Source organism: Clavelina lepadiformis, chromosome 7, assembly GCF_947623445.1.
Source record: "Clavelina lepadiformis chromosome 7, kaClaLepa1.1, whole genome shotgun sequence".
NCBI classification, from domain to species: domain Eukaryota; kingdom Metazoa; phylum Chordata; class Ascidiacea; order Aplousobranchia; family Clavelinidae; genus Clavelina; species Clavelina lepadiformis.
The window spans coordinates 17,976,547-17,998,885 of record NC_135246.1 but is presented as its reverse complement, the minus strand read 5'-3'; the positions used below and the strand labels follow the sequence as shown (position 1 = coordinate 17,998,885).

The 22,339-nt window shown below is 38.6% G+C and overlaps 1 protein-coding gene and 38 non-coding genes across 44 annotated transcripts in view; 1 reads left to right on the top strand and 38 right to left on the bottom strand.

Annotated features, from left to right (window-relative positions):
• Window positions 1-7,835, top strand: part of LOC143466065 (titin-like) — a 51,286-nt gene extending 43,451 nt beyond the window's left edge. For 5 of the 6 annotated variants that reach the window (XM_076964665.1, XM_076964663.1, XM_076964664.1 and 2 more), the window contains 17 exons: window positions 165-312; window positions 456-580; window positions 877-1,036; window positions 1,317-1,447; window positions 1,630-1,659; window positions 3,396-3,543; window positions 3,784-3,908; window positions 4,069-4,232; window positions 4,383-4,491; window positions 4,772-4,874; window positions 4,944-5,086; window positions 5,315-5,741; window positions 5,931-6,118; window positions 6,262-6,395; window positions 6,631-6,811; window positions 6,900-7,083; window positions 7,281-7,835. In XM_076964665.1, the coding sequence (XP_076820780.1) occupies window positions 165-312; window positions 456-580; window positions 877-1,036; window positions 1,317-1,447; window positions 1,630-1,659; window positions 3,396-3,543; window positions 3,784-3,908; window positions 4,069-4,232; window positions 4,383-4,491; window positions 4,772-4,874; window positions 4,944-5,086; window positions 5,315-5,741; window positions 5,931-6,118; window positions 6,262-6,395; window positions 6,631-6,811; window positions 6,900-7,083; window positions 7,281-7,398 (2,618 nt within the window). In that variant the 3' untranslated portion in view covers window positions 7,399-7,835. The remainder of the gene's footprint in view (window positions 1-164; window positions 313-455; window positions 581-876; window positions 1,037-1,316; window positions 1,448-1,629; window positions 1,660-3,395; window positions 3,544-3,783; window positions 3,909-4,068; window positions 4,233-4,382; window positions 4,492-4,771; window positions 4,875-4,943; window positions 5,087-5,314; window positions 5,742-5,930; window positions 6,119-6,261; window positions 6,396-6,630; window positions 6,812-6,899; window positions 7,084-7,280) is intronic. The other variant, XM_076964661.1, reaches the window with a different exon arrangement.
• Window positions 7,836-8,647: 812 nt separating this feature from the next.
• Window positions 8,648-8,723, bottom strand: Trnar-ucu (transfer RNA arginine (anticodon UCU)). Its single transcript has one exon. It is a non-coding gene; the product is annotated as a tRNA-Arg (tRNA).
• A 188-nt stretch (window positions 8,724-8,911) lies between these two features.
• On the bottom strand, window positions 8,912-9,029 carry Trnal-caa (transfer RNA leucine (anticodon CAA)). Its single transcript has 2 exons — window positions 8,992-9,029; window positions 8,912-8,957 (listed from the first exon to the last, which is right to left on the bottom strand). It is a non-coding gene; the product is annotated as a tRNA-Leu (tRNA).
• A 285-nt stretch (window positions 9,030-9,314) lies between these two features.
• Window positions 9,315-9,388, bottom strand: Trnar-ucu (transfer RNA arginine (anticodon UCU)). The gene has a single exon. It is a non-coding gene; the product is annotated as a tRNA-Arg (tRNA).
• Window positions 9,389-9,976: 588 nt separating this feature from the next.
• Trnar-ucu (transfer RNA arginine (anticodon UCU)) lies at window positions 9,977-10,050 on the bottom strand. Its single transcript has one exon. It is a non-coding gene; the product is annotated as a tRNA-Arg (tRNA).
• Window positions 10,051-10,237: 187 nt separating this feature from the next.
• Trnal-caa (transfer RNA leucine (anticodon CAA)) lies at window positions 10,238-10,355 on the bottom strand. The gene is made up of 2 exons: window positions 10,318-10,355; window positions 10,238-10,283 (listed from the first exon to the last, which is right to left on the bottom strand). It is a non-coding gene; the product is annotated as a tRNA-Leu (tRNA).
• Window positions 10,356-10,636: 281 nt separating this feature from the next.
• Trnar-ucu (transfer RNA arginine (anticodon UCU)) lies at window positions 10,637-10,710 on the bottom strand. Its single transcript has one exon. It is a non-coding gene; the product is annotated as a tRNA-Arg (tRNA).
• A 188-nt stretch (window positions 10,711-10,898) lies between these two features.
• Window positions 10,899-11,016, bottom strand: Trnal-caa (transfer RNA leucine (anticodon CAA)). Its single transcript has 2 exons — window positions 10,979-11,016; window positions 10,899-10,944 (listed from the first exon to the last, which is right to left on the bottom strand). It is a non-coding gene; the product is annotated as a tRNA-Leu (tRNA).
• A 291-nt stretch (window positions 11,017-11,307) lies between these two features.
• Trnar-ucu (transfer RNA arginine (anticodon UCU)) lies at window positions 11,308-11,381 on the bottom strand. Its single transcript has one exon. It is a non-coding gene; the product is annotated as a tRNA-Arg (tRNA).
• A 188-nt stretch (window positions 11,382-11,569) lies between these two features.
• Window positions 11,570-11,686, bottom strand: Trnal-caa (transfer RNA leucine (anticodon CAA)). Its single transcript has 2 exons — window positions 11,649-11,686; window positions 11,570-11,615 (listed from the first exon to the last, which is right to left on the bottom strand). It is a non-coding gene; the product is annotated as a tRNA-Leu (tRNA).
• A 283-nt stretch (window positions 11,687-11,969) lies between these two features.
• On the bottom strand, window positions 11,970-12,043 carry Trnar-ucu (transfer RNA arginine (anticodon UCU)). The gene has a single exon. It is a non-coding gene; the product is annotated as a tRNA-Arg (tRNA).
• A 188-nt stretch (window positions 12,044-12,231) lies between these two features.
• On the bottom strand, window positions 12,232-12,349 carry Trnal-caa (transfer RNA leucine (anticodon CAA)). Its single transcript has 2 exons — window positions 12,312-12,349; window positions 12,232-12,277 (listed from the first exon to the last, which is right to left on the bottom strand). It is a non-coding gene; the product is annotated as a tRNA-Leu (tRNA).
• Window positions 12,350-12,639: 290 nt separating this feature from the next.
• On the bottom strand, window positions 12,640-12,713 carry Trnar-ucu (transfer RNA arginine (anticodon UCU)). Its single transcript has one exon. It is a non-coding gene; the product is annotated as a tRNA-Arg (tRNA).
• Window positions 12,714-12,901: 188 nt separating this feature from the next.
• On the bottom strand, window positions 12,902-13,019 carry Trnal-caa (transfer RNA leucine (anticodon CAA)). The gene is made up of 2 exons: window positions 12,982-13,019; window positions 12,902-12,947 (listed from the first exon to the last, which is right to left on the bottom strand). It is a non-coding gene; the product is annotated as a tRNA-Leu (tRNA).
• A 291-nt stretch (window positions 13,020-13,310) lies between these two features.
• Trnar-ucu (transfer RNA arginine (anticodon UCU)) lies at window positions 13,311-13,384 on the bottom strand. Its single transcript has one exon. It is a non-coding gene; the product is annotated as a tRNA-Arg (tRNA).
• Window positions 13,385-13,572: 188 nt separating this feature from the next.
• Trnal-caa (transfer RNA leucine (anticodon CAA)) lies at window positions 13,573-13,689 on the bottom strand. The gene is made up of 2 exons: window positions 13,652-13,689; window positions 13,573-13,618 (listed from the first exon to the last, which is right to left on the bottom strand). It is a non-coding gene; the product is annotated as a tRNA-Leu (tRNA).
• A 283-nt stretch (window positions 13,690-13,972) lies between these two features.
• Window positions 13,973-14,046, bottom strand: Trnar-ucu (transfer RNA arginine (anticodon UCU)). Its single transcript has one exon. It is a non-coding gene; the product is annotated as a tRNA-Arg (tRNA).
• Window positions 14,047-14,234: 188 nt separating this feature from the next.
• On the bottom strand, window positions 14,235-14,352 carry Trnal-caa (transfer RNA leucine (anticodon CAA)). Its single transcript has 2 exons — window positions 14,315-14,352; window positions 14,235-14,280 (listed from the first exon to the last, which is right to left on the bottom strand). It is a non-coding gene; the product is annotated as a tRNA-Leu (tRNA).
• Window positions 14,353-14,642: 290 nt separating this feature from the next.
• On the bottom strand, window positions 14,643-14,716 carry Trnar-ucu (transfer RNA arginine (anticodon UCU)). Its single transcript has one exon. It is a non-coding gene; the product is annotated as a tRNA-Arg (tRNA).
• Window positions 14,717-14,904: 188 nt separating this feature from the next.
• Trnal-caa (transfer RNA leucine (anticodon CAA)) lies at window positions 14,905-15,022 on the bottom strand. Its single transcript has 2 exons — window positions 14,985-15,022; window positions 14,905-14,950 (listed from the first exon to the last, which is right to left on the bottom strand). It is a non-coding gene; the product is annotated as a tRNA-Leu (tRNA).
• Window positions 15,023-15,313: 291 nt separating this feature from the next.
• Trnar-ucu (transfer RNA arginine (anticodon UCU)) lies at window positions 15,314-15,387 on the bottom strand. Its single transcript has one exon. It is a non-coding gene; the product is annotated as a tRNA-Arg (tRNA).
• Window positions 15,388-16,438: 1,051 nt separating this feature from the next.
• On the bottom strand, window positions 16,439-16,512 carry Trnar-ucu (transfer RNA arginine (anticodon UCU)). The gene has a single exon. It is a non-coding gene; the product is annotated as a tRNA-Arg (tRNA).
• A 188-nt stretch (window positions 16,513-16,700) lies between these two features.
• Trnal-cag (transfer RNA leucine (anticodon CAG)) lies at window positions 16,701-16,818 on the bottom strand. The gene is made up of 2 exons: window positions 16,781-16,818; window positions 16,701-16,746 (listed from the first exon to the last, which is right to left on the bottom strand). It is a non-coding gene; the product is annotated as a tRNA-Leu (tRNA).
• Window positions 16,819-17,099: 281 nt separating this feature from the next.
• Trnar-ucu (transfer RNA arginine (anticodon UCU)) lies at window positions 17,100-17,173 on the bottom strand. The gene has a single exon. It is a non-coding gene; the product is annotated as a tRNA-Arg (tRNA).
• A 188-nt stretch (window positions 17,174-17,361) lies between these two features.
• On the bottom strand, window positions 17,362-17,479 carry Trnal-caa (transfer RNA leucine (anticodon CAA)). The gene is made up of 2 exons: window positions 17,442-17,479; window positions 17,362-17,407 (listed from the first exon to the last, which is right to left on the bottom strand). It is a non-coding gene; the product is annotated as a tRNA-Leu (tRNA).
• A 290-nt stretch (window positions 17,480-17,769) lies between these two features.
• On the bottom strand, window positions 17,770-17,843 carry Trnar-ucu (transfer RNA arginine (anticodon UCU)). The gene has a single exon. It is a non-coding gene; the product is annotated as a tRNA-Arg (tRNA).
• A 188-nt stretch (window positions 17,844-18,031) lies between these two features.
• Window positions 18,032-18,149, bottom strand: Trnal-caa (transfer RNA leucine (anticodon CAA)). Its single transcript has 2 exons — window positions 18,112-18,149; window positions 18,032-18,077 (listed from the first exon to the last, which is right to left on the bottom strand). It is a non-coding gene; the product is annotated as a tRNA-Leu (tRNA).
• Window positions 18,150-18,430: 281 nt separating this feature from the next.
• On the bottom strand, window positions 18,431-18,504 carry Trnar-ucu (transfer RNA arginine (anticodon UCU)). The gene has a single exon. It is a non-coding gene; the product is annotated as a tRNA-Arg (tRNA).
• Window positions 18,505-18,691: 187 nt separating this feature from the next.
• Trnal-caa (transfer RNA leucine (anticodon CAA)) lies at window positions 18,692-18,809 on the bottom strand. Its single transcript has 2 exons — window positions 18,772-18,809; window positions 18,692-18,737 (listed from the first exon to the last, which is right to left on the bottom strand). It is a non-coding gene; the product is annotated as a tRNA-Leu (tRNA).
• Window positions 18,810-19,094: 285 nt separating this feature from the next.
• Window positions 19,095-19,168, bottom strand: Trnar-ucu (transfer RNA arginine (anticodon UCU)). The gene has a single exon. It is a non-coding gene; the product is annotated as a tRNA-Arg (tRNA).
• Window positions 19,169-19,356: 188 nt separating this feature from the next.
• On the bottom strand, window positions 19,357-19,474 carry Trnal-caa (transfer RNA leucine (anticodon CAA)). The gene is made up of 2 exons: window positions 19,437-19,474; window positions 19,357-19,402 (listed from the first exon to the last, which is right to left on the bottom strand). It is a non-coding gene; the product is annotated as a tRNA-Leu (tRNA).
• A 373-nt stretch (window positions 19,475-19,847) lies between these two features.
• Window positions 19,848-19,921, bottom strand: Trnar-ucu (transfer RNA arginine (anticodon UCU)). The gene has a single exon. It is a non-coding gene; the product is annotated as a tRNA-Arg (tRNA).
• A 188-nt stretch (window positions 19,922-20,109) lies between these two features.
• Window positions 20,110-20,227, bottom strand: Trnal-caa (transfer RNA leucine (anticodon CAA)). The gene is made up of 2 exons: window positions 20,190-20,227; window positions 20,110-20,155 (listed from the first exon to the last, which is right to left on the bottom strand). It is a non-coding gene; the product is annotated as a tRNA-Leu (tRNA).
• A 281-nt stretch (window positions 20,228-20,508) lies between these two features.
• Trnar-ucu (transfer RNA arginine (anticodon UCU)) lies at window positions 20,509-20,582 on the bottom strand. Its single transcript has one exon. It is a non-coding gene; the product is annotated as a tRNA-Arg (tRNA).
• Window positions 20,583-20,770: 188 nt separating this feature from the next.
• Trnal-caa (transfer RNA leucine (anticodon CAA)) lies at window positions 20,771-20,888 on the bottom strand. Its single transcript has 2 exons — window positions 20,851-20,888; window positions 20,771-20,816 (listed from the first exon to the last, which is right to left on the bottom strand). It is a non-coding gene; the product is annotated as a tRNA-Leu (tRNA).
• Window positions 20,889-21,173: 285 nt separating this feature from the next.
• On the bottom strand, window positions 21,174-21,247 carry Trnar-ucu (transfer RNA arginine (anticodon UCU)). Its single transcript has one exon. It is a non-coding gene; the product is annotated as a tRNA-Arg (tRNA).
• Window positions 21,248-21,435: 188 nt separating this feature from the next.
• On the bottom strand, window positions 21,436-21,553 carry Trnal-caa (transfer RNA leucine (anticodon CAA)). The gene is made up of 2 exons: window positions 21,516-21,553; window positions 21,436-21,481 (listed from the first exon to the last, which is right to left on the bottom strand). It is a non-coding gene; the product is annotated as a tRNA-Leu (tRNA).
• A 373-nt stretch (window positions 21,554-21,926) lies between these two features.
• Trnar-ucu (transfer RNA arginine (anticodon UCU)) lies at window positions 21,927-22,000 on the bottom strand. The gene has a single exon. It is a non-coding gene; the product is annotated as a tRNA-Arg (tRNA).
• Window positions 22,001-22,188: 188 nt separating this feature from the next.
• On the bottom strand, window positions 22,189-22,306 carry Trnal-caa (transfer RNA leucine (anticodon CAA)). Its single transcript has 2 exons — window positions 22,269-22,306; window positions 22,189-22,234 (listed from the first exon to the last, which is right to left on the bottom strand). It is a non-coding gene; the product is annotated as a tRNA-Leu (tRNA).
• Window positions 22,307-22,339: the final 33 nt, after the last annotated feature.

Below are 22,339 nucleotides of genomic sequence, written 5' to 3'. Positions count from 1 at the left end.
AGGGTATATAGGGTATATAAATTTTTGTTGTGACTAATATTACCGGGATGGTTCTATACATAACACATTGGATGTGTTGGCCCTGTATAATACTCATTGGTCGAGCAACAGGAGCTTAAGGTAATCAGTTTAATTAATCTGTGTCCATTTGTTATTTTTGTTAGGACCTCTGCCACCTCGTAGGGTGACGCTTTTGTCCGCGATCAAGGTTCGAGCAGATCATGTTGAAATAGAATGGGCGCCGACGGCTAGATCCATAGCTTATGACGTCACCATTGTCGCGGAAGCGTCAGGATCATCTCGCGAAATCAAGTGAGAAAGATTAGCTAATTGATATCAATGTGTTAAAAATTAAAATAAACGATTATTCCATTGCTTTGTTATACTTATAGTATGTATAAATCTTGCATGTATAAGCTTCTTGTTTCCTAAACGAGGGACTTAACTCACCACAGGAATATCAGTGATGTCAAAGCCAATGTTACTGGACTTCAGGTTTTAAACTTCTACCTCATCACAGTGACTTCAATTGGAAAGTTTGAAAGGTCTCCGCCAAGTGACCAACTCAGGGTTCAAGCAAGTAAGAAAACTCGAACATGTACCTTGTCTAAAGGCTGCGATGAACAGTTCAAATTGTTTTAATGTACTGCAAACAAATTCATCAGTATACTATAGTCATGACGTCAATTGACGTTTTCATTTTTTGCATAACATTTCCAAGGTTTTTTTCTGATTCTGGAGTGTATAGAGCGCCAATCGGCCCGATCTCTTACATAAAACTCTCTCATACACAGCGGCATAGAGCATCTTTGTTGGAATCCTTTAAACCTAACGTTAACGAGGATTTGTTGAAAGTTTTAATTTGTCTCTACTTAGGACACCCAGTTCCTGTCATCCCGACCAGATCTTCGAAGCCCCTGTTTCGAATTAGTTCTGTCACTTATAATTCGATGGACATTGAAATATTTCCTATAGAACATGCGGCTTCTTACGTCATCATACTCAGGAAGAGGGGTGGAGAACAACGTAGGATATCGTGAGTTATGCAGCAATAAGTTTTTTTACATTTGCCTTGCAACAAAAGTTAAATAAAAAAGAAATTATATATTAAAAAAGTTACATATTATCGGTTGCGCGAACGTTCTACTAGTACCGATTTTTGCTACGGCGTTAGCAACCATTTTAAATATGCTTACTGTTCGCTTCTGAAGAGTTTATTCTTATGTATTCATCTTCAAGTCACATTTATATGCAATAACCTATACAGTATAACTACAATCCTGAGCTCTTTTAATCGTGATTTCAAAATTTGACAGTGAGGTACAAGCCACTACCAATGTGTCGGTGGTCAACTTGGATCAAAACACAATCTATCAAGTCTCCTTCTTCGCCATTGGGTATGGAGGACAGCGCTCAAATGAAAGTCCGGGTGTGACGACTATAACGCGTAAGTGTGACGTAACGTTATGTACATTGTTTTGTAAATAATAACGGTTGAAATGGTTGTAATAGATTCTCATGGCGATTAGATTTGTAGGTTTATATAGTCAGAAGGTAAGTAAACCGACATATAAGCTTTTCGTATCAAATAATAAGCAGTTTTTTTGTTTTCTGTTAATGACGGCACAGAGAAATCCAAGAAAGATAGAACGGGCCAAGGTAAACAACGGAAATTATAAAAAGGCAGTAACAAAAATACCATCTGATGCAATACTAATAGTGCAAATACTATGCAGCAATAATAACTTGTTATTAGCTCTAATATTTATTTCACTTTTTACCATATTGCTAATCAAATGCTGTAAAGAATATTTTTCTTATTAAATGTTTGCTATTTTTGCAAAAGTGTTTTAGTCCTAACAAAGCAGTTTACATTTAATCATTTTTTTGTAAGAAAATGTCTAGTAATCTCCTAAAAAAACCGTAGAAAATAAATCTGCATTGAGGCATCGTATTAAGTTAAGAACAATTTCTTATTTATTACTTCCGTTATTCTGCTGTGAATGGTGGTGTTTATTGCGGCATGCATAGAAATTCTGGGGTTTGTATAAATGTAACCAAACTTTTTTGACCAGGAATCTTCCCGCTCTAACGGCTAGTCAATTAGCCAGTTTTGCCTTGTTCTCTTTTAATGCCATTTTCTTTCATAAAAACATCCACCTTCCTCTAAAAACCCAAAACGTCACTTAAACTACACTCGCCCAGCCGAGCGCGACACCTCACAAAACACAAATTCCATCAAAGAATCAACGTGGGACGCTGAATACTAATTAAGCGCTCGGGGTAGCGAGACGAGACTTCACTAGTGAAAAAATACGTGTACACATAAACATGTAAAATATAGCAGAGCGTGAACATGCATAAAAATGGCTAATGTGAACAATAGTGAAATAAAACAAATATAGACTACGTAACCAGACAGACATAAAAATGATACAACAAAAAGAACACGTCCGACTAAATCAATCAATAAAAAGGGGTTCATAAAAACAGTGCACATTGAGATTGCTATAAAACGGGTGCCTAAAATAAATCTCGTGACATAAACACACCCAGCAAATTCTTTTTTCTCATTCTTTCAATTGAAAGTGGTTAATCTAGATAATTTCTCATTCTCTGAACCAAAAAAAATCTGTGAGAATTGTTCACCACAGCGATTGACGTTAATAATTAACTAATAAATCTTGCTGTCTAAGCTGTGGCGAAGTTTTCAAATCAAATTTTCTTCCGAAACCATGAGTGTATATTTTACTAACTTTTCTACAATAGTTTTTAAAACAAAAAATAACTTTTAATTTCATTAAAACCGGTGCCTTTGTACTCATTAGTGGTTTTGCAAAGCAGCTTCAAAGTTGAATGTAAATTTCTCAATAACATTAATTTAATATTTTTATGCAAAAATAATTTAACTTTCAATTTCTGCAATAGGTAAAAAATAAGCAAAAGTTGTTTCTAATTTCTTCTTTTTTTGAAAATTGCCCCTAATGGGTGTATTTGTAGTTAGTTTTTAGGCTGTTTAGCGTAATACCTCAGGTGAAAAATTTTAAACACGCATTTTAAAGTTTTAAGTACAAAATGTTTTCAATTTAATTTAACAACTGAAACAAGCCGAAAAAATGTACATACATATTGCAGCTAAATTACGTATATGTATTGTAGTAACATCATTACCTTTAATCAAAATTTATTTAAATATGTTTAAATCACTAATCAAGTCATCTAAATACTTACTTTACTCATATTCTCTGGTGTTCTTGTTTACTAAAATGCAGAGGATTTTTTATTTCAAGCTTTGACTTATGGTCGTATCTTTTTGAAAAAACTTGACTTCTTGTACTGAGATAAAGGTGTATTTCAAAAACTTATTTTTACTATATTTCTTTAAATAAACGCAGTACGTCTGGTTCCTGGGATTCCTGTTGATGTTCAGATTCTTCGCCGTCTACCCGGGGAATTAACGGTCTCCTGGAAGCGAGCTCGCCGAGCCATTGGATACCGAGTCAGCGTGCAAAACACGGAAACAGGATTGTCACAAATTTTCGAGTAAATTTTATTGGCTGTATGACGTAATTTTTTTCGGTGACGCTTTGATTTAAAATATTTAAATAATAAGTTATCTCATGTTTTCGTGCTTTGGATTTGCCTTGTTTATATTTGGCTTTACTTTTTGCTAATATTTTTGATTCTGCAAAATGTCCAATGAAAGTCGTTTTTGTTGTTTCAAACTGAGGATTTGTCTTCAGCTTAAAAGTATGTTAACAATATACTGTTTACATTAAACAGCAAAGCTACCTCGCCGTATACTATCTCTACTGGCCTTGAGCATCGCGAAGTTTACAACATATCCATTATATCAGTCGGACGATATTTTGATTCGGATCCATCGTTACCTATCACTGTAGAAATGCGTAAGCACTGACAAGACGTTACGATGATTTCTTGTAGCTAAGAAATTTTGTTTGTCCAACTGCTTGTTTTGCTTGATTGGAACGTTTTGTCTCCAATCGCGGAATTGATGTACTGTAAGATGAATTGTTATACTTTCTCCAAGTCATAATTTATTTCTAGCTTATCCTGATGCTAATTCCGTCAGAGGAATCGCGATCAGTCGCCTCAACGCATCCGGGTTTATGGTGCAGTGGCTTCCTACACCATACGCTGTGACCTATACGATCCTAGTTGAAAAGGAAGGTTTGTTGATCCAGATTATCCGTGGAATCAGAGCAAATAGGGTGGGTATATATCTCGATTAAGCATATGTTTACTCTCTATCTTCATAGTTTGATTGTTTTCTTGTGCTGTTGCTTTATGACTGACTTATACTTACTTACGTGTCTTTACACTGCGCATAACATTTTCATTGCTAAATTTTTATCTTGCAGTATTATGTGTCTGGTCTCAAATCCAACACTACTTACAACGTCACGGTTTCAGCGATAAGCCACGATCTCACGCCAAGCAGCTCCAGCGAATGGAAGCAAGTGACAACAGGTTTCAACAATATTTATTTTTCTTTATGTTGAAGTAGAATGTTTTGGTTTTGATGTGTTTTAAATTTAAAATGCAAACTTTTACACAAAATTCTCAGCAATGAATATTCCAAAGTTTTATCAAAAGCAATCCTAGTCTACATGTACTAGTCCTAGTCTTTATAAGCATCGTTATAACACGTTCCTAGCATATTTTAGTTCATGGTAAAGTTTCATGTATTGAATGCTCGAGTAGATTGCGAGTAATTGAACGTTGGTTTGCAACTGTCTGTTGCTTTCAGCGCTTTACAATGGAATAGAGAATCGTCCTACGGAGAATATATTCAAAGGCGTTTTGGACTCTGTTGTAAAGAACTTGATAATGCTACTACAAGAAATGCCAGAGTAGGTACCTTCTGCTGATAGTCTCGCATTTTCACGGGATAATTACCATCTACTGTCTTTGAACCGCAGTTCTGTTGAAGAAAGCGATGGAAGTCTTCCGAACGAGAAGGTCAGCGAAGATATCGAATTCAGAATAAAACTTCGAGATCGCGTTGAGCAACTAAGAATAGTGGCCGCTGATTACCTGCAAAACCAACAACTTGAGGAAACAGGTAGGTTTATTCGTGGTTTTCTGCGTATTTCTGATGTTATGTGACAAATTTTTGATTGAAAGCTTTAGTATTTTAATTCATATGTTTATTTTTGTTTGTTTAAGCGCATTTTAAACTTCATTACTGTACGTTACTATATCCGGGATTGATGCGAAATAATAATAATAAATTATCTACGATTACGTACCACCAATGTCTTAACATTAAGCCAAAGTCTTCTTGCTGCAGAGACCATTCCAAAGTCTGGGGTCATTAGACGCAAACGCCAAGTCATTTACGCCCAGTCCGCTGCGTTTGAGAGTCTCATTTCGTTGGCTCGCGAAATAAAGCGGCTATCGGAGACACAAAACGCAAACGAAGCAACCGTGGATAGCATAACCAGGCGGTTGTCCGAGTCCCTCTCCGTCCTTCTGACGTCACCAAATCAACCTACGTCATCACTGACGGATATTTCGCGACAAAATGTCAGGGATTTATTGTTTCCAATCGTCCACTTCCACATCAAAGAGGCACTAGCGGGTGCATCTGACCCCTTGGTGATCGAGGCAGGTCGCATGTTCACGATGGAGAGAGTGCTGGCCACGTTTGTGAACAACAGGACCATTACTTCGAGCGGATTTACGCTGCTATGGTCTGGTTTCAGGAATAGTCACAGGTAAAACAAATAGATAAATAAGTACTACAAGGCTTTAATCGAGCTCTTATAACGGCAAGGGTACGTTGTCAGCAGAAATATTATCACTTCTCATAACGCCAAGTGTAATATGTGCAGCACTTTATCGTCATTTTCAAGTTTTTGATAAAGTTGCTATGAATATTTTATAATACATTTTTATGTCTATAGATATTACATCACAGTCGAAAAGGTTTTAAACGGAAGAAAATTCCCCGTATTCGAGAACTTCCGACCAGGTCGAAGCTTCACGCTTGACGATCTTGACCCTTCCTCTGTTTATGACGTCACAATTCGACCAGCGACACCAGAAAACCAAATCATTCCTAACGTTGCAGGAAGAACGAGGATAGTGACTGGTGAGTAAAAACCTGTGTCTGTCAGCCGGTCAGAAAAAACGATCGGATTTAAAATTCTGGGCTTGGCATGTCTTCACAGTTTGGAAAAAGTTTAGTTTATATATTGTCATGACTACGATAATGCTTTCTTTTGTGATCTCTAGCACCCCCTGCTGGGGAAAACTTTGAAGCCAGGGTCACGACACTTGAAAGTAATCGCGTCACGTTGTCATGGGATACATTTCCCATCGGAGTTTCCGTCATTAACTTTAGCATAAGGAGAAAGGAATCCGTACGGGTACGTGTCGGTTTTATTGTTGTTAAGCTTGCTCATCTTGCTGTATGTAGCACTAGCAGAATCAGAATTAGACTAATAATAACTTATTTTATTGGCTTAAACGTATTACACAATGAAAATTAAGAAATAATGACAAATACCAGTAGTTAAAAATACCGTAAATTACTTTTTATTCAAAAGGTCTTTAGAAACTAGAAAAAGGTGTTTAAAAAGGTGTTATTTCCTGTGTTTTAAGGATCATCAAAGATTTGTGATAAGTCGCGCTCATTCCTCCGTTACCTTTACTCGCCTTTCACCTGAGGTCGAATACGTCATCACGGCACGAAGCTTTCCACGTGCCGACGAAGTGTTTAGCATCACGATCACTACTCCAAAAGTCGCAGCAACAAGTGCACCACCTACCGCACCCCAGTCTGGTATGTATGAAATTGCCACGTTAGTGTTAAAGTGCAGTATTTATTCGATGGTGCTTAAGCTCATATTCAATTACTTATTTTCATCTAGATGGACTTGTGCCTCCTCTCGGTTTGCATGTAGTAAGAACTACTTCTCTTTCAATTACCCTCGAGTGGCTTCCGGTTGAACTGCGGGGAACTCCTTCGACATTGATACGTTACAACATCCGGGTGTTTAGGGTGGGAACTTCGATTTTGTACCGATTTGTCAGATTCCGTTCGGGCACAATAACGTGAGTATAAGTATTATAATTAGACAAAACACAGTCATAGAAATTAGGCTTATTAAATGTCAGCCAAGCCATGCAAAAACACATCAGTCTCACCTCATTTCACCACATGTGTGTGATGTGTTTCCTGCAGGTGATGTGGTGTAATGGTCACTTCTGCATTACTGCAAGCCATATCACTGTTTATCGTTTTCACACAGGTCTATCCCGAGACTAAGGCCAGGTGATTATGAAGTCACAATATCGACATACAGCATCCGCCTTCGAAGGGAATCGAACCAAAGCCCAAGATTATTGATTACTGTTGGACGCGCATAATAATCATCGCAACATGAAACGCAGACATTTTTTGCAAAGACGTTTTTCCTGAAAAAGAAGTATCTGCTAATTCTGCCATCGTTCCAGTTGATTTGCTGCTGATTCCGTCTTACGTCATATCGATAATATTTTGTCGCGTAATTTAATGTAATTTATTTTAGTTTTTCTTGTCAAGATCTGTGGCGTAAAGGCAAAATTCTTCTTTGTGTTTAAATTTGTTATTATTAAACAATTTGCTTGTTTTGTTTTGGTGCTTTCTTTTGATTTTTCGTGCTTGCTGGATAAATCTGCCGAAAAAGTACAATTGACACGTTGCTTTCAAATATACATCAATCCATTAAATGAGACTTCATTTACCAGGGAAATTAAATTGTTTTGGTTTGTTTTTATGTTGAAAATGTATTTTTGGCCTTTTATTAAACCACCTCCTCTAAAAATTTTCATTTCAGAGATAGGCTGGCCGAGCAGAAGTGTTGTTTAGCCAGGATTTTTCTAGAAAGTACGGTTTTACCAGGATATTGTTTTATCATAACTATATATCAACAATTTCTTGCTTATTTCAAGACATGCGGCCAATGGAAAGTATTACCCTGTGAAAATACGATTTCTATTTTAAAAGAGAAGAAAATAGAATAATTACACTATGATAATCATTTTTCGCCTTCAAAACAGGAATGCGTATAATACGTTGTTTTGGGATATTAACCGCTATTTTTCAAGCAAGCAAAGCAAAAAAAAATTGGCATCTAGAGGCAGAAAGCCAAAGCCAAAGCCAAAGCCAAAGCTTACTTCTCACTTGGCCACTTTCAAATCTTCTATTTTGTGTCCAAAAATAAACTGATTGAAAGTACTTACTAGCATTCACTGCTTGATCGTTAATAAAATGACATACCATAATAATAATAATAAATAATAATAATGCTTGTATAGCGCCGTGTACCAGTCAAAAAAATACTCCCCAAGGGCCCAGCATATACGGCATAAATAATAATTAATAGTTCTACGAATAGTATAAGACTGATAAAGTTATGGTTAAATTAATATCACGGTTTTTTTTCATCGTGGTTGTATAAAATTCACAGATGCTTGTAACGATGTTTAATCGAAGATAGATACAACGAACCAGGCCAGATTGTTTCATTGAAAATTTACTTTATACAAGACTGAGACGATGATGTTAACGGTTTGCTCAATTTTGGATGAAAACTTGTACAGTTGAGTGATGAGCTCTAAAAAATATTAAGCCAATCATCCCTGCCGGGACTCGAACCCGGAACCTCTGGATTAGAAGTCCAGCGCGCTATAATCCATTGCGCCACAGAGACAAACACATACCAACCTTTTACATTTTCACACTTTCAAAAACAATCCAGCCTAGAATATTAAAAATATGATTTAATCGAACTGTTGTTGAACTAAGACATCAGTTTCTCAATGTTCAATTTTACTATCCACTTCAATGCAATCCGACACAAAGTTAGCATATATGTGAAGTAAAACTTTCCAAAGGTAATGTCAAAAGTGGGATTCGAACCCACGCCTCCATTCGGAGACCAGAACACCCTAGAGCCGCACAAAGCGACTAAGCCTCTGCTTGAGTCTGGCGCCTTAGACCACTCGGCCATCCTGACTTCGATGTTTTCTATTGATCTCCGTTGTTAAAATACTTACCACAAAAGAAGGAAAAGGCTTAATTTGGCATTAATATCACGGTTGGTTTTTCCTCGTGGCAGTGACAGTGATTCACAGATGCATGCAACGATGTTTAATCGAGGATAAACACAATGAACCAAGTCAGATTGTTTCATTGAAGATTTACTTCATACAAGACTGAGACAATGATGTTAACGGTTTGCTCAATTTTGGATGAAAACTTGTACAATTAAGTGATGAGCTTTAAAAAGTATTAAGCCAATCATCCCTGCCGGGACTCGAACCCGGAACCTCTGGATTAGAAGTCCAGCGCGCTAATCCATTGCGCCACAGAGACAAACACATACCAACCTTTTATTATTTTCACCCAAAAACAAACAATCCAGTATGGAATATTAAAAATATGATTTAATCGAACTGTTGTTGAAATAAGACATAAGTTTCTCAATGTTCAATTTTACTATCCACTTCAATGCAATCCGACACAAAGTTAGCATATATGTGAAGTAAAAGTTTCCAAAGGTAATGTCAGAAATGGGATTCGAACCCACGCCTCCATTCGGAGACCAGAACACCCTAGAGCCGCTCAAAGCGACTAAGCCCCTGCTTGAGTCTGGCTCCTTAGACCACTCGGCCATCATGACTTCGATGTTTTCTATGAATCTCCGTTGTTAAAATACTTACCACACAACAAGGAAAGGCTTAATTTGGAATTAATATCACGGTTGTTTTCCCACGAGGCTGTGTAAATTTCACAGATGCATGCAACGATGTTTAATCGAGGATAAACACAATGAACCAGGGCAGATTGTTTCAATGAAGATTTACTTCATACAAGACTGAGACGATGATGTTAACGGTTTGCTCAATTTTGGATGAAAACTTGTACAATTAAGTGATGAACTTTAAAAACTATTAAGCCAATCATCCCTGCCGGGACTCGAACCCGGAACCTCTGGATTAGAAGTCCAGCCCGCTAATCCATTGCGCCACAGAGACAAACACATACAAACCTTTTACTTTTTCACGCTTAAAAAACAATCCAGGCTAGAATATTAAAAATATGATTTAATCGAACTGTTGTTGAACTAAGACATAAGTTTCTCAATGTTCAATTTTACTATCCACTTCAATGCAATCCGACACAAAGTTAGCATATATGTGAAGTAAAAGTTTCCAAAGGTAATGTCAGAAGTGGGATACGAACCCACGCCTCCATTCGGAGACCAGAACACCCTAGAGCCGCTCAAAGCGACTAAGCCTCTGCTTGAGTGTGGCGCCTTAGACCACTCGGCCATCCTGACTTCGATGTTTTCTATGTATCTCCGTTGTTAAAATACTTACCACAAAACAATGAAAGGCTTAATTTGGAATAAATATCACGGTTGTTTTACCACGAGGCTGTGTAAATTTCACACATGCATGCAACGATGTTTAATCGAGGATAAACACAATGAACCAGGCCAGATTGTTTCATTGAAGATATACTTCATACAAGACTGAGACGATGATGTTAACGGTTTGCTCAATTTTGGATGAAAACTTGTACAAGTAAGTGATGAGCTTTAAAAAGTATTAAGCCAATCATCCCTGCCGGGACTCGAACCCGGAACCTCTGGATTAGAAGTCCAGCGCGCTAATCCATTGCGCCACAGAGACAAACACATACCAACCTTTTACATTTTCACACTTTAATAAACAATCCAGCCTAGAATATTAAAAATATGATTTAATCGAACAGTTGTTCAACTAAGACATAAGTTTCTCAATGTTCAATTTTACTATCCACTTCAATGCAATCCGACACAAAGTTAGCATATATGTGAAGTAAAAGTTTCCAAAGGTAATGTCAGAAGTCGGATTCGAACCCACGCCTCCATTCGGAGACCAGAACACCCTAGAGCCGCACAAAGCGACTAAGCTTCTGCTTGAGCCTGGCGCCTTAGACCACTCGGCCATCCTGACTTCGATGTTTTCTATGTATCTCCGTTGTTAAAATACATACCACAAAAGAGGGAAAAGGCTTAATTTGGCATTAATATCACGGTTGGTTTTTCCTCGTGGCAGTTGCAGAGGCAGTGATTCACAGATGCATGCAAAGATGTTTAATCGAGGATAAACACAATGAACCAGGCCAGATTGTTTCATTGAAGATTTACTTCATACAAGACTGAGACAATGATGTTAACGGTTTGCTCAATTTTGGATAAAAACTTGTACAATTAAGTGATGAACTTTAAAAACTATTAAGCCAATCATCCCTGCCGGGACTCGAACCCGGAACCTCTGGATTAGAAGTCCAGCGCGCTAATCCATTGCGCCACAGAGACAAACACATACCAACCTTTTACATTTTCACACTTTAATAAACAATACAGCCTAGAATATTAAAAAAATGATTTAATCGAACTGTTGTTGAAATAAGACATAAGTTTCTCAATGTTCAATTTTACTATCCACTTCAATGCAATCCGACACAAAGTTAGCATATATGTGAAGTAAAAGTTTCCAAAGGTAATGTCAGAAGTGGGATTCGAACCCACGCCTCCATTCGGAGACCAGAACAAACTAGAACCGCACAAGCGACTAAGCCTCTGCTTGAGTCTGGCGCCTTAGACCACTCGGCCATCCTGACTTCGATGTTTTCTATTGATCTCCGTTGTTAAAATACTTACCACAAAAGAAGGAAAAAGCTTAATTTGGCATTAATATCAAGGTTGGTTTTTCCTCGAGGCTGTGTAAATTTCACAAATGCATGCAACGATGTTTAATCGAGGATAAACACAATGAACCAGGCCAGATTGTTTCATTGAAGATTTACTTCATACAAGACTGAAACGATGATGTTAACGGTTTGCTCAATTTTGGATGAAAACTTGTACAATTAAGTGATGAGCTTTAAAAAGTATTAAGCCAATCATCCCTGCCGGGACTCGAACCCGGAACCTCTGGATTAGAAGTCCAGCGCGCTAATCCATTGCGCCACAGAGACAAACACATACCAACCTTTTACATTTTCACACTTTAAGAAACAATCCAGCCTAGAATATTAAAAATATGATTTAATCGAACTGTTGTTAAACTAAGACATAAGTTTCTCAATGTTCAATTTTACTATCCACTTCAATGCAATCCGACACAAAGTTAGCATATATGTGAAGTAAAAGTTTCCAAATGTAATGTCAGAAGTGGGATTCGAACCCACGCCTCCATTCGGAGACCAGAACAAACTAGAGCCGCACAAAGCGACTAAGCCTCTGCTTGAGTCTGGCGCCTTAGACCACTCGGCCATCCTGACTTCGATGTTTTTTATAGATCTCCGTTGTTAAAATACTTACCACAAAACAATGAAAGGCTTAATTTGGAATAAATATCACGGTTGGTTTTTCTTTGTGGCAGTGGCAGTGGCAGTGATTCACAGATGCATGCAACGATGTTTAATCGAGGATAAACACAATGAACCAGGCCAGATTGTTTCATTGAAGATTTACTTCATACAAGACTGAGACAATGATGTTAACGGTTTGCTCAATTTTGGATGAAAACTTGTACAATTAAGTGATGAGTTTTAAAAAGTATTAAGCCAATCATCCCTGCCGGGACTCGAACCTGGAACCTCTGGATTAGAAGTCCAGCGCGCTAATCCATTGCGCCACAGAGACAAACACATACCAACCTTTTACTTTTTCACGCTTTCAAAAACAATCCAGGCTAGAATATTAAAAATATGATTTAATCGAACTGTTGTTGAACTAAGACATAAGTTTCTCAATGTTCAATTTTACTATCCACTTCAATGCAATCCGACACAAAGTTAGCATATATGTGAAGTAAAAGTTTCCAAAGGTAATGTCAGAAGTGGGATACGAACCCACGCCTCCATTCGGAGACCAGAACACCCTAGAGCCGCTCAAAGCGACTAAGCCTCTGCTTGAGTCTGGCGCCTTAGACCACTCGGCCATCCTGACTTCGATGTTTTCTATGTATCTCCGTTGTTAAAATACTTACCACAAAAGAGGGAAAAGGCTTAATTTGGCATTAATATCACGGTTGGTTTTTCCTCGTGGCAGTTGCAGAGGCAGTGATTCACAGATGCATGCAAAGATGTTTAATCGAGGATAAACACAATGAACCAGGCCAGATTGTTTCATTGAAGATTTACTTCATACAAGACTGAGACAATGATGTTAACGGTTTGCTCAATTTTGGATAAAAACTTGTACAATTAAGTGATGAGCTTTAAAAAGTATTAAGCCAATCATCCCTGCCGGGACTCGAACCCGGAACCTCTGGATTAGAAGTCCAGCGCGCTAATCCATTGCGCCACAGAGACAAACACATACCAACCTTTTACATTTTCACACTTTAATAAACAATACAGCCTAGAATATTAAAAAAATGATTTAATCGAACTGTTGTTGAAATAAGACATAAGTTTCTCAATGTTCAATTTTACTATCCACTTCAATGCAATCCGACACAAAGTTAGCATATATGTGAAGTAAAAGTTTCCAAATGTAATGTCAGAAGTGGGATTCGAACCCACGCCTCCATTCGGAGACCAGAACAAACTAGAGCCGCACAAGCGACTAAGCCTCTGCTTGAGTCTGGCGCCTTAGACCACTCGGCCATCCTGACTTCGATGTTTTCTATTGATCTCCGTTGTTAAAATACTTACCACAAAAGAAGGAAAAAGCTTAATTTGGCATTAATATCACGGTTGGTTTTTCCTCGAGGCTGTGTAAATTTCACAAATGCATGCAACGATGTTTAATCGAGGATAAACACAATGAACCAGGCCAGATTGTTTCATTGAAGATTTACTTCATACAAGACTGAAACGATGATGTTAACGGTTTGCTCAATTTTGGATGAAAACTTGTACAATTAAGTGATGAGCTTTAAAAAGTATTAAGCCAATCATCCCTGCCGGGACTCGAACCCGGAACCTCTGGATTAGAAGTCCAGCGCGCTAATCCATTGCGCCACAGAGACAAACACATACAAACCTTTTACATTTTCACACTTTAAGAAACAATCCAGCCTAGAATATTAAAAATATGATTTAATCGAACTGTTGTTAAACTAAGACATAAGTTTCTCAATGTTCAATTTTACTATCCACTTCAATGCAATCCGACACAAAGTTAGCATATATGTGAAGTAAAAGTTTCCAAATGTAATGTCAGAAGTGGGATTCGAACCCACGCCTCCATTCGGAGACCAGAACAAACTAGAGCCGCACAAAGCGACTAAGCCTCTGCTTGAGTCTGGCGCCTTAGACCACTCGGCCATCCTGACTTCGATGTTTTTTATAGATCTCCGTTGTTAAAATACTTACCACAAAACAATGAAAGGCTTAATTTGGAATAAATATCACGGTTGGTTTTTCTTTGTGGCAGTGGCAGTGGCAGTGATTCACAGATGCATGCAACAATGTTTAATCGAGGATAAACACAATGAACCAGGCCAGATTGTTTCATTGAAGATTTACTTCATACAAGACTGAGACGATGATGTTAACGGTTTGCTCAATTTTGGATGAAAACTTGTACAATTAAGTGATGAGCTTTAAAAAGTATTAAGCCAATCATCCCTGCCGGGACTCGAACCCGGAACCTCTGGATTAGAAGTCCAGCGCGCTAATCCATTGCGCCACAGAGACAAACACATACCAACCTTTTACTTTTTCACACTTTAATAAACAATCCAGCCTAGAATATTAAAAATATGATTTAATCGAACTGTTGTTAAACTAAGACATAAGTTTCTCAATTTTCAATTTTACTATCCACTTCAATGCAATCCGACACAAAGTTAGCATATATGTGAAGTAAAAGTTTCCAAAGGTAATGTCAGGAATGGGATTCGAACCCACGCCTCCATTCGGAGACCAGAACACCCTAGAGCCGCACAAAGCGACTAAGCCTCTGCTTGAGTCTGGCGCCTTAGACCACTCGGCCATCCTGACTTCGATGTTTTCTATTAATCTCCGTTGTTAAAGTACTTTCCACAAAAGAAGGAAAAGGCTTAATTTGGCATTAATATCACGGTTGGTTTTTCCTCGTGGCAGTTGCAGTGGCAGTGATTCACAGATGCATGCAAAGATGTTTAATCGAGGATAAACACAATGAACCAGGCCAGATTGTTTCATTGAAGATTTACTTCATACAAGACTGAGACAATGATGTTAACGGTTTGCTCAATTTTGGATAAAAACTTGTACAATTAAGTGATGAGCTTTAAAAAGTATTAAGACAATCATCCCTGCCGGGACTCGAACCCGGAACCTCTGGATTAGAAGACCAGCGCGCTAATCCATTGCGCCACAGAGACAAACACATACCAACCTTTTACTTTTTCACACTTTAAAAAACAATCCAGGCTAGAATATTAAAAATATGATTTAATCGAACTGTTGTTGAACTAAGACATAATTTTCTAAATGTTCAATTTTACTATCCACTTCAATGCAATCCGACACAAAGTTAGCATATATGTGAAGTAAAAGTTTCCAAAGGTAATGTCAGAAGTGGGATTCGAACCCACGCCTCCATTCGGAGACCAGAACACCCTAGAGCCGCTCAAAGCGACTAAGCCTCTGCTTGAGTCTGGTGCCTTAAACCAGGGGTGTGCAACCTTTTGTACAAGAGGGCCAGATCCCAACAACTGGTTGAAACCGCGGGCCACACCTTTAATTAACATACACGTAGTTAAAAGCACAAAATCAATAACAGTTTCTTTCGTTATTGGTCTTGTGACTTTATTAACTAACTGCTCAGCAATTGACATCTTTGTGAATTGCGTTCTTGCTTTGCACAAGCTGGCCGTTAGGCCCTAATCGTCTGTCTGTGACGCAACAATGCTCTAACGGTTAGAGTATTGTTGCGTCACACACATTCAGCCAAGGTTTGATTCAGCACTGCAAGGGGATTGGAATTGATTGCACATAGCAGACTAAACTAAATTAAAACTCGTTTCGCGGGCCGCAAACCATCCAAAATTGTCACTTCTCCGCGGGCCGCATATTTTTCCTTTGCGGGCCGCATTTGGCCCGCGGGCCGCGGGTTGCACATTCCTGCCTTAGACCACTCGGCCATCCTGACTTCGATGTTTTCTATGGATATCCGTTGTTAAAATACTTACTACAAAACAAGGAAAGGCTTAATTTGGAATTAATATCACGGTTGTTTTTCCTCGAGGCTGTGTAAATTTCATAAATGCATGCAACGATGTTTAATCGAGGATAAACACAATGAACCAGGCCAGATTGTTTCATTGAAGATTTACTTCATACAAGACTGAGACAATGATGTTAACGGTTTGCTCAATTTTTGATGAAAACTTATACAATTAAGTGATGAGCTTTAAAAAGTATTAAGCCAATCATCCCTGCCGGGACTCGAACCCGGAACCTCTGGATTAGAAGTCCAGCGCGCTAATCCATTGCACCACAGAGACAAACACATACCAACCTTTTACTTTTTCACGCTTTCAAAAACAATCCAGGCTAGAATATTAAAAATATGATTTAATCGAACTTTTGTTGAACTAAGACATAAGTTTCTCAATGTTCAATTTTACTATCCACTTCAATGCAATCCGACACAAAGTTAGCATATATGTGAAGTAAAAGTTTCCAAAGGTAATGTCAGAAGTGGGATTCGAACCCACGCCTCCATTCGGAGACCAGAAAACCCTAGAGCCGCTCAAAGCGACTAAGCCTCTGCCTGAGTCTGGCGCCTTAGACCACTCGGCCATCCTGACTTCGAAGTTTTCTATGGATATCCTTTGTAAAAATACTTACTACAAAACAAGGAAAGGCTTAATTTGGCATTAATATCACGGTTGTTTTTCCTCGAGGCTGTGTAAATTTCACAAATGCATGCAACGATGTTTAATCGAGGATAAACACAATGAACCAGGCCAGATTGTTTCATTGAAGATTTACTTCATACAAGACTGAAACGATGATGTTAACGGTTTGCTCAATTTTGGATGAAAACTTGTACAATTAAGTGATGAGCTTTAAAAAGTATTAAGCCAATCATCCCTGCCGGGACTCGAACCCGGAACCTCTGGATTAGAAGTCCAGCGCGCTAATCCATTGCGCCACAGAGACAAACACATACCAACCTTTTACATTTTCACACTTTAATAAGCAATCCAGCATAGAATATTAAAAATATGATTTAATCGAACAGTTGTTCAACTAAGACATAAGTTTCTCAATGTTCAATTTTACTATCCACTTCAATGCAATCCGACACAAAGTTAGCATATATGTGAAGTAAAAGTTTCCAAAGGTAATGTCAGAAGTGGGATTCGAACCCACGCCTCCATTCGGAGACCAGAACACCCTAGAGCCGCACAAAGCGACTAAGCTTCTGCTTGAGCCTGGCGCCTTAGACCACTCGGCCATCCTGACTTCGATGTTTTCTATGTATCTCCGTTGTTAAAATACTTACCACAAAAGAGGGAAAAGGCTTAATTTGGCATTAATATCACGGTTGGTTTTTCCTCGTGGCAGTTGCAGTGGCAGTGATTCACAGATGCATGCAACGATGTTTAATCGAGGATAAACACAATGAACCAGGCCAGATTGTTTCATTGAAGATTTACTTCATACAAGACTGAGACAATGATGTTAACGGTTTGCTCAATTTTGGATAAAACTTGTACAATTAAGTGATGAGCTTTAAAAAGTATTAAGCCAATCATCCCTGCCGGGTCTCGAACCCGGAACCTCTGGATTAGAAGTCCAGCGCGCTAATCCATTGCGCCACAGAGACAAACACATACCAACCTTTTACATTTTCACACTTTAATAAACAATCCAGCCTAGAATATTAAAAATATGATTTAATCGAACTGTTGTTGAACTAAGACATCAGTTTCTCAATGTTCAATTTTACTATCCACTTCAATGCAATCCGACACAAAGTTAGCATATATGTGAAGTAAAACTTTCCAAAGGTAATGTCAGAAGTGGGATTCGAACCCACGCCTCCATTCGGAGACCAGAATACCCTAGAGCCGCTAAAAGCGACTAAGCCTCTGCTTGAGTCTGGCGCCTTAGACCACTCGGCCATCCTGACTTCGAAGTTTTCTATGGATATCCTTTGTAAAAATACTTACTACAAAACAAGGAAAGGCTTAATTTGGCATTAATATCACGGTTGTTTTTCCTCGAGGCTGTGTAAATTTCACAAATGCATGCAACGATGTTTAATCGAGGATAAACACAATGAACCAGGCCAGATTGTTTCATTGAAGATTTACTTCATACAAGACTGAGACGATGATGTTAACGGTTTGCTCAATTTTGGATGAAAACTTGTACAATTAAGTGATGAGCTTTAAAAATTATTAAGCCAATCATCCCTGCCGGGACTCGAACCCGGAACCTCTGGATTAGAAGTCCAGCGCGCTAATCCATTGCGCCACAGAGACAAACACATACCAACCTTTTATAATTTCACACTTTAATAAACAATCCAGGCTAGAATATTAAAAATATGATTTAATCGAACTGTTATTGAAATAAGACAAAAGTTTCTCAATGTTCAATTTTACTATCCACTTCAATGCAATCCGACACAAAGTTAGCATATATGTGAAGTAAAACTTTCCAAAGTAATGTCAGAAATGGGATTCGAACCCACGCCTCCATTCGGAGACCAGAACACCCTAGAGCCGCACAAAGCGTCTAAGCCTCTGCTTGAGTCTGGCGCCTTAGACCAATCGGCCATCCTGACTTCGATGTTTTCTATTGATCTCCGTTGTTAAAATACTTACCACAAAAGAAGGAAAAGGCTTAATTTGGCATTAACATCCCGGTTGGTTTTTCCTCGAGGCAGTGGCAGTGATTCAAAGATGCATGCAACGATGTTTAATCGAGGATAAACACAATGAACCAGGCCAGATTGTTTCATTGAAGATTTACTTCATACAAGACTGAGACGATGATGTTAACGGTTTGCTCAATTTTGGATGAAAACTTGTACAATTAAGTGATGGGCTTTGAAAAATATTAAGCCAATCATCCCTGCCGGGACTCGAACCCGGGACCTCTCGATTAGAAGTCCAGCTCGCTAATCCATTGCGCCACAGAGACAAACACATACCAACCTTTTACATTTTCATGCTTTAAAAAACAATCCAGGCTAGAATATTAAAAATATGATTTAATCGAACTGTTGTTGAACTAAGACATAAGTTTCTCAATGTTCAATTTTACTATCCACTTCAATGCAATCGGACACAAAGTTAGCATATATGTGAAGTAAAAGTTTCCAAAGGTAATGTCAGAAGTGGGATTCGAACCCACGCCTCCATTCGGAGACCAGAACAATCTAGAGCTGCAAAAAGCGACTAAGCCTCTGCTTGAGTGTGGCGCCTTAGACCACTCGGCCATCCTGACTTCGATGTTTTCTATTGATCTCCGTTGTTAAAATACTTACCACAAAAGAAGGAAAAGGCTTAATTTGGCATTATTTGGCTTAATTTGATCTCCGTTGTTAACTTGATCTCCGTTGTTAAAATACTTACCACAAAAGAAGGAAAAGGCTTAATTTGGCATTAACATCACGGTTGGTTTTTCCTCGTGGCAGTGGCAGTGATTCAAAGATGCATGCAACGATGTTTAATCGAGGATAAACACAATGAACCAGGCCAGATTGTTTCATTGAAGATTTACTTCATACAAGACTGAGACGATGATGTTAACGGTTTGCTCAATTTTGGATGAAAACTTGTACAATTAAGTGATGGGCTTTAAAATATATTAAGCCAATCATCCCTGCCGGGACTCGAACCCGGGACCTCTGGATTAGAAGTCCAGCGCGCTAATCCATTGCGCCACAGAGACAAACACATACCAACCTTTTACATTTTCATGCTTTAAAAAACAATCCAGGCTAGAATATTAAAAATATGATTTAATCGAACTGTTGTTGAACTAAGACATAAGTTTCTCAATGTTCAATTTTACTATCCACTTCAATGCAATCCGACACAAAGTTAGCATATATGTGAAGTAAAAGTTTCCAAAGGTAATGTCAGAAGTGGGATTCGAACCCACGCCTCCACTCAGAGACCAGAACACCCTAGAGCCGCTCAAAGCGACTAAGCCTCTGCTTGAGTCTGGCGCCTTAGACCACTCGGCCATCCTGACTTCGATGTTTTCTATGTATCTCCGTTGTTAAAATACTTACCACAAAACAAGGAAAGGCTTAATTTGGAATTAATATCACGGTTGTTTTCCCACGAGGCTGTGTAAATTTTACAGATGCATGCAACGATGTTTGATCGAGGATAAACACAATGAACCAGGCCAGATTGTTTCAATGAAGATTTACTTCATACAAGACTGAGACGATGATGTTAACGGTTTGCTCAATTTTGGATGAAAACTTGTACAGTTAAGTGTTGAGCTTTAAAAAATAATAAGTCAATCATCCCTGCCGGGACTCGAACCCGGAACCTCTGGATTAGAAGTCCAGCGCGCTAATCCATTGCGCCACAGAGACAAACACATACCAACCTTTTACATTTTCACACTTTAATAAACAATCCAGGCTAGAATATTAAAAATATGATTTAATCGAACTGTTGTTGAACTAAGACATAAGTTTCTCAATGTTCAATTTTACTATCCACTTCAATGCAATCCGACACAAAGTTAGCATATATGTGAAGTAAAAGTTTCCAAAGGTAATGTCAGAAGTGGGATTCGAACCCACGCCTCCATTCGGAGACCAGAACACCCTAGAGCCGCACAAAGCGACTAAGCCTCTGCTTGAGTCTGGCGCCTTAGACCACTCGGCCATCCTGACTTCGATGTTTTCTATGTATCTCCGTTGTTAAAATACTTACCACAAAACAAGGAAAAGGCTTAATTTGGCATTAATATCACGGTTGGTTTTTCCTCGTGGCAGTGGCAGTGATTCACAGATGCATGCAAAGATGTTTAATCGAGGATAAACACAATGAACCAGGCCAGATTGTTTCATTGAAGATTTACTTCATACAAGACTGAGACGATGATGTTAACGGTTTGCTCAATTTTGGATGAAAACTTGTACAATTAAGTGATGGGCTTTGAAAAATATTAAGCCAATCATCCCTGCCGGGACTCGAACCCGGGACATCTCGATTAGAAGTCCAGCTCGCTAATCCATTGCGCCACAGAGACAAACACATACCAACCTTTTACATTTTCATGCTTTAAAAAACAATCCAGGCTAGAATATTAAAAATATGATTTAATCGAACTGTTGTTGAACTAAGACATAAGTTTCTCAATGTTCAATTTTACTATCCACTTCAATGCAATCGGACACAAAGTTAGCATATATGTGAAGTAAAAGTTTCCAAAGGTAATGTCAGAAGTGGGATTCGAACCCACGCCTCCATTCGGAGACCAGAACAAACTAGAGCTGCAAAAAGCGACTAAGCCTCTGCTTGAGTGTGGCGCCTTAGACCACTCGGCCATCCTGACTTCGATGTTTTCTATTGATCTCCGTTGTTAAAATACTTACCACAAAAGAAGGAAAAGGCTTAATTTGGCATTATTTGGCTTAATTTGATCTCCGTTGTTAACTTGATCTCCGTTGTTAAAATACTTACCACAAAACAAGGAAAAGGCTTAATTTGGCATTAACATCACGGTTGGTTTTTCCTCGTGGCAGTGGCAGTGATTCAAAGATGCATGCAACGATGTTTAATCGAGGATAAACACAATGAACCAGGCCAGATTGTTTCATTGAAGATTTACTTCATACAAGACTGAGACGATGATGTTAACGGTTTGCTCAATTTTGGATGAAAACTTGTACAATTAAGTGATGGGCTTTAAAACATATTAAGCCAATCATCCCTGCCGGGACTCGAACCCGGGACCTCTGGATTAGAAGTCCAGCGCGCTAATCCATTGCGCCACAGAGACAAACACATACCAACCTTTTACATTTTCATGCTTTAAAAAACAATCCAGGCTAGAATATTAAAAATATGATTTAATCGAACTGTTGTTGAACTAAGACATAAGTTTCTCAATGTTCAATTTTACTATCCACTTCAATGCAATCCGACACAAAGTTAGCATATATGTGAAGTAAAAGTTTCCAAAGGTAATGTCAAAAGTGGGATTCGATACCACGCCTCCACTCGGAGACCAGAACACCCTAGAGCCGCTCAAAGCGACTAAGCCTCTGCTTGAGTCTGGCGCCTTAGACCACTCGGCCATCCTGACTTCGATGTTTTCTATGTATCTCCGTTGTTAAAA